Source organism: Camelina sativa, chromosome 16 (assembly GCF_030686135.1).
Source record: "Camelina sativa cultivar CO46 ecotype springtype chromosome 16, ASM3068613v1".
NCBI lineage: Eukaryota > Viridiplantae > Streptophyta > Magnoliopsida > Brassicales > Brassicaceae > Camelina > Camelina sativa.
This window is the reverse complement of record NC_141895.1, coordinates 23,073,779-23,079,778: the sequence shown is the minus strand read 5'-3', so window position 1 is coordinate 23,079,778 and position 6,000 is coordinate 23,073,779. Positions and strand designations below refer to the sequence as shown.

The window sequence follows — 6,000 nt, the reverse complement described above, 5'->3', positions numbered from 1 at the left end:
TCCGTTGTAGTCTAGCTTGTCAGGATACTCGGCTCTCACCCGAGAGACCCGGGTTCGAGTCCCGGCAACGGAGTTATTTTTTTGTTTTCATTTTAATAGGTATAAAAGCCCACGTAAAGTTATAACTCGGCCCACAGAAAAGCCCAGCCATATAAAGGAAAGGGAATAAATATATATATATATATATATTGATGTCTTAATTACTCGCCGGGCAGGATTATTTCTCGGCCAAGTTTTCTAGCTCAGGTTCGTCGTCTCCATCCTCCTAATCTTAAATCATGTTTAGGAATTTTTTTTCAGTTTTACCCTTTAATTTTTGTTTATTGCTATGGAGATTTCGTGAGATTTGATTTCAAGTAGTTATAGTTTTGTGGTGGTTCATAATCTGTGGTTGAGTATTGTTGTTAGGTTAAGAATTCGATTTTTGTGAGATCTGTTTAGGTTGTACAGGACGGTGTGATAATGTTGAATCCGGTTTATAGAATTCGAAAAAGCTTTGATTTTTGTGATACCCTTTTGAGTTTATGAGGCTGTGGAAAGAGGGTTGGGACGATGATGCAAAGAAATTGGTGTTGCGGAGTTCTGGATGCTCTCAGATCAGATCTGTTTTGTGGGTTTCTTGATAAATTCGTTGGGAGAGTTGTGTTGAAGAACTTGATGTATTGTTGAGGAGAGTGTGAAGGAGGGTAATGTTGGTGTGTGGTTGAATGTTGTTGTTGGCAGGTGTTTGATGTAAAAGTTGTTGTGGTTTGGTGGAAGGGAATGAGTTCAATGAGCAGAAGCAGGAGTCGAAGTCGGAGTCGTGATCGGTTTCGTAGTCGGAGTCCTAGAGACAGGAGAATGAGACCTGAGCGAATTTCTTACCGTGATGCTCCTTCTAGAAGGGAGCCACGTCGTGCTTTCAGGTCCTTTTTTTTTGTCTTTCATGTCTTGGCCCTTTCTTCACTAGCAACAGTTGCTTCTCTTTTCACTCTCGACCCCAAAACCATAGTAACTGTTATACTTCTCTTCTCTATTAACTTTCTCATACTAACTATCGACATAGAGGTTAAGCAGAGCTGGCAATTTCAACCACAATCCTATGCTTTTAGAATTGCTAATTCAGTTGACTTGCTGAACAACTTCTCTAATCTCAAGCTTTATTCTCTCTTCTACTCTTTACCAAGATGGTGTGTGATTAGGGCGGAACCAGGGTTAAGTGAAGGCTTTTCTTTCAATGTTTATCTCCAAGTGTTTCTTTGATTGAATTGATAGTCAGTGTTAGATTGGTTTTAGTTCAACTGTTTGCTTGCATACATACTTTTGGGTGGAATTATATTCGATTCAATGCGGTGACATGATTGTCACAATTTCTTGATCTTGTTGGAATCATTTGTTCAGCCAAGGGAATCTCTGCAACAACTGCAAGCGTCCTGGTCACTTTGCAAGAGACTGTTCTAATGTTTCCGTCTGTAACAACTGTGGCCTTCCAGGGTATATATGTCTTCCCAAATTTTAATTACTGAATTTTTTCTGTTTATACGCATTCCCATTATGGTTCCTTGAACTCTCTCTGCAGGCACATTGCAGCAGAATGCACAGCAGAATCACGGTGTTGGAACTGTAGAGAACCGGGCCATGTAGCCTCAAACTGTTCAAACGAAGGAATCTGCCACTCGTGTGGCAAAGCTGGACATCGAGTGAGAGACTGCACTAACCCGGATTCTCGTCCAGGAGACTTGAGGCTCTGCAACAACTGCTTCAAACCGGGGCATCTCGCTGCTGACTGCACAAACGACAAGGCGTGCAAGAACTGCAGGACTTCAGGTCACATAGCTCGTGACTGTCGGAACGAACCGGTTTGCAACATCTGCAGCATCTCTGGCCATGTTGCTAGACAATGCCCGAAAGGGGACAGCAGTTACTCTGACAGAGGAAGCAGGGTTCGAGGCAATGGTATGCAAAGAGATGGTTTGAGCAGAATGGGCAGAGACAGAGACGGTGTTGGCTCAATGATAACATGTCGCAATTGTGGTGGCCGGGGACACATGGCGTACGAGTGCCCGTCTGCTCGAGTCGCTGACCGTGGATTCCGCCGGTTCTGAGGTTCTAAAAATCTACCAGTTGAAGTTCCATTCTTCTTTACCTTCTAGCCTTTTTTACCTTCTGGTTGTGGCGCTACAATGTTGTTTTCTCATGGTTTTTGTCTATTGGAGTGAATCAAGACTGGTTTTCGTTTGTTTTTTTGGGGAAATTGAGACATTGTTTGTGTTGTGTATGAATTATTGAATAGATTAGTGTGATGCAGAGTTCTGAAGTTTCAGAATCCAAAATTTACTTTTTTTGTTTTTTTTTGTCAAAAATCCAAAATTTACTAGAAATCAAACTTAAATGTTTTGTTTCCTCCCAATCTTGAATAAGTTAAGATGTGTTGTAGCTTTACATTTAAGCTACTGTGCATGGAAGTATATGTCTTTTGTTTTGTAAGCGATTAATTCAGTCAAACTCCTAGGCGATCTCGAAACAGACTTTTAGTAATAGACTTGTAGATTACACAAAATTCGAAAAAGATTAAAAAATGATACTATTAAACAATGGACGTGCTAGTGGGAGAGAAGACTAGATACACTAAAACCTCTATGAATTAATAATGTTGGGACTAAGACATTTTATTAATTTATAGTGATATTAATTTATCTATAAATTAATAATTATTATTTTATAGTGTAAATTAATAATTATTAATTTATAGATATATTTTTAATTGTTTATTTTTTAAAAAATTATGAATTGGAACAACTATAGCAAAATAAGATTAAACTTTCGAATGTTATAAATTTTATGGTTTAGGAATTGAACTTGTAATATTTAAAAAGCACTATTTACAATAAATTACAAATATTATAGACAAATTGACTTATACACATGAGAGACATAAATTCAAATCTATGAATAATAATATCAATTCTCCTATTTTAATAATCTGTCAAATTATCAAATTGTAAATGATGCATATCTAAAAATTAAAACTTTAAATTTAATTATTTGTATGACATGTTATAAAATATTTTAGAAATATCATTATAGGTTGAAAATACAACATTACAATTGTTCTATAGAATTGAGCTTTAGGAGAAACATACACTATTATATCAGTATATATATATATAAATTTACATAATTATTAATTTATGATATTATTGGGACCATATTTTATAAGGAGATTTTGAAAAAAATTATTATCTTATTATCTTATCGAATATTGTTAATTTTTACACTGACCCGACTTGGAACCAGTAAAATTTATTAATTTATAGTGTTTATTAATTTATAGAGTATTAATTTATAGAGATTTTACTGTAGATAGATGGTCCTCGTCATCTATCTACAAGTAGATGAAATTGGCTAACGTAAAAGGAACACATAAACAACCGTACCAAATACTCTATAAATACCAACTTGCAAAAATGTTAATTTTTAAAAGAAAAATGGCATGCGAGTTTTTTTTTTTTTTTTTTTTCTGGCATGCGAGGTTTGTTGTATGTTTATACGAGTTAAAGATGTAGAGAGGCCATGAGTACACTAGTTTATAATTGGAATGAATTGTTTTACACTCTTTCCATTCGTTGTATTTTATATGCTCTTATACAACGAAATTGTTAGTGACATCATTGCGCAAGTTTTCTTTTGTAATTATAAGATAAAGAAAAGATGTACATTGAAGGAGAAGACTTACGGTGTTGATTGGTGGTGGACTAGCCTACTACCACGGTACCACCCCACTAGTAGTGTTACCTAAGGGATCTCTTTTTTTTTTTTTTTGGTTTCTTACCTTATATCTCATCTAATATTTTTTATTAACCACTAATATTCTTACCAACAATATTATAACATTGGTTAAACTATACAGAGATAAGTAACCTATTCATATGACAACTTACAAATACAATCTTAATTATATAAATTAAGAAAAAAATAAATAAATTAGAAATGTGATATATCTCGTTTTTATTAGAAACCTTTTGGTGTTTTACAGAACCATGCTAATATACTAGAAGTCAATACTCAATATGCGTTTGTAAAAGACACTTACCATATAAAATTGTAAATAATAGAAATCAAAACATATATATTTTGAAATAACATGCTTTATCTTTGGATTAGAATTCTTCTATTCTACATTTTCAAAACCTTTCAAATCTATTTAAAATATAATATGGATTTAAAAATCCAAAAACAAATCATTAAATGAATAACATGGAATTTTAACAAATATTTGTAAATCATATAACCAATAGCACATAATTTTGATAAATATTTTAAAATTAACGATTAAATAATATATTATTTTTGTTTGGATTTGCAAATCCCTTAAAATCATAAAACTAATAACCAATAACACATAATAACGTCTTTTTTTGTTTGATAAAGAAAAGGCACATGATAAGTTGACCAACAAAAAAAACATAATTATGATCGTCTTCTCTTCTTGATTTTTAAGACACAAACACTATTTATTCTTGGTAGGACCAAACCTAACGTTTTTTTCTGGTTAGAAAGGACCAAACCTATCTGTCAATATAAGACTTTTCAATTTATGTAAAGGGACAGAAAACCAAAACAAAAGCACTATAAATAGAGGGCCAAAACGAAGCTATCGTATCAAATCAAACAAAAACAAGTCTAGTTACAAACTTTGTGAAGAATCAAGAAAAATGAAGACAACTTCTTCATTGGTGGTTATCTACCTCATCGTAGTGATCTTGCAAACTAACCTACTAGTGAGTGGGCATGTCCGTTCCACTGATCAAGACACGCTAAAAAACAACAACAATAATGATACAAACAGCACAACCACCGAAGTAGTTATCAAGGACAAGAAAAGAAGTTACAATGGAGGAAGCGGAAGCTATAGATGGGGATGGGGTGGAGGCGGCGGAGGAGGAGGGGGAGGAGGAGGCGGAGGCGGTGGAGGAGGGGGTGGTGGTGGCGGCAGAGGATGGGGATGGGGAGGAGGAGGAGGCGGAGGAGGATGGTACAAATGGGGCTGTGGCGGCGGAGGAAGAGGAAAAGGAAGAGAAGGAAGAGGAGAGTTTGTGAAAAGAGAATATGCAGAGTGCAAAGGAAGAGGAAAATGTAGAGGAAAGATATTGGCATGTCCTCTGCATTGTGGAGGCTTTTGTTTTTACGATTGTCTCTTTCTCTGCAAACCTCATTGCCGTCGCTAGAGAGATAATATATCTTTTCGTCAATTCCATCATCATACATTCTCTCTTTTTTTTTCCTGGTTTGGGTATTTTGGTTTGTTTGGTTTGTTTCATAAGGTTTTCTTTCTTACAAATATTTTGGGGCTTCTCGAGTGATGACAAAAGGATAGCCATTATATTAGGATCCTGGTTCATCTAGTGTTGGGTTTTTTTTGGGTTCTATAATGAACTAAAAGTTCATAAAGGAATTCCCATATGAGATTTTTCTTTTGCCATTTAATTTCGAGTGTAAAAGATTTTTGTCTTTGGTGCTTTCTATGATGAACATCTTTTGAAAAAAGTACGAGCGCAGTCTTGAGTACATTAACTTGTAATTGTTAGCAGTAACTATAGTTTAAAACTTTTTAAAACATTGTAATCAATTAACCTCTAGTATTGAGTACGACAATTACCAATGTACAATCTCTTGATTATCTTTTTGATTATCTTTTGACTAGTGAGTATATATGTTTTCCTTGTTTCTTGAAATCTTCTTGATTTATCCTAATCATTGGGTTGCAATATGAAAGTGGAAAGGATTTCGAGAACATATCCAAATATGAGACCGTAGAAAAGAGCCTTCGAAAAAGTTAGAACGAAATCTTTGTCGGGAGCATTCATGACTCAACTTTAATCATTCCTCTTTTTTAAGCATAATTTCTGGCTGCCGGTATATATAATCAAAAGTTTTCACGATAGTGCCTTTGCCGCACAACAATGAGAAGCACTAAAAATACATCAAATATCAAGTTATCAACCATATATATATGTAAAG

General features: G+C 34.7%; 2 protein-coding genes and 1 non-coding gene across 3 annotated transcripts; all 3 read left to right on the top strand.

Annotated features, from left to right (window-relative positions):
* On the top strand, positions 1 to 73 carry TRNAE-CUC (transfer RNA glutamic acid (anticodon CUC)). The gene has a single exon. It is a non-coding gene; the product is annotated as a tRNA-Glu (tRNA).
* Positions 74 to 136: 63 nt separating this feature from the next.
* On the top strand, positions 137 to 2,312 carry LOC104753861 (uncharacterized). The gene is made up of 4 exons (XM_019237574.2): positions 137 to 246; positions 724 to 905; positions 1,381 to 1,473; positions 1,559 to 2,312. The coding sequence occupies exons 2-4, from the start codon at positions 763 to 765 to the stop codon at positions 2,082 to 2,084; spliced, it is 762 nt and encodes a 253-aa protein (XP_019093119.1). The 5' UTR covers positions 137 to 246; positions 724 to 762; the 3' UTR covers positions 2,085 to 2,312.
* A 2,298-nt stretch (positions 2,313 to 4,610) lies between these two features.
* LOC104751430 (uncharacterized) lies at positions 4,611 to 5,467 on the top strand. The gene has a single exon (XM_010473368.2). The coding sequence runs from the start codon at positions 4,695 to 4,697 to the stop codon at positions 5,205 to 5,207; it is 513 nt and encodes a 170-aa protein (XP_010471670.1). The 5' UTR covers positions 4,611 to 4,694; the 3' UTR covers positions 5,208 to 5,467.
* Positions 5,468 to 6,000: the final 533 nt, after the last annotated feature.

What these genes read in the sequence shown, in the direction of transcription:
- LOC104753861 (XM_019237574.2), top strand. Translation starts at nt 763, where the DNA reads ATGAGTTCAATGAGCAGAAGCAGGAGTCGAAGTCGGAGTCGTGATCGG. An exon ending in GAGCCACGTCGTGCTTTCAG is followed by an intron (nt 906 to 1,380) that starts GTCCTTTTTTTT and finishes TCATTTGTTCAG; the next exon opens with CCAAGGGAATCTCTGCAACA. An exon ending in AACAACTGTGGCCTTCCAGG is followed by an intron (nt 1,474 to 1,558) that starts GTATATATGTCT and finishes CTCTCTCTGCAG; the next exon opens with GCACATTGCAGCAGAATGCA.
- LOC104751430 (XM_010473368.2), top strand. Translation starts at nt 4,695, where the DNA reads ATGAAGACAACTTCTTCATTGGTGGTTATCTACCTCATCGTAGTGATC.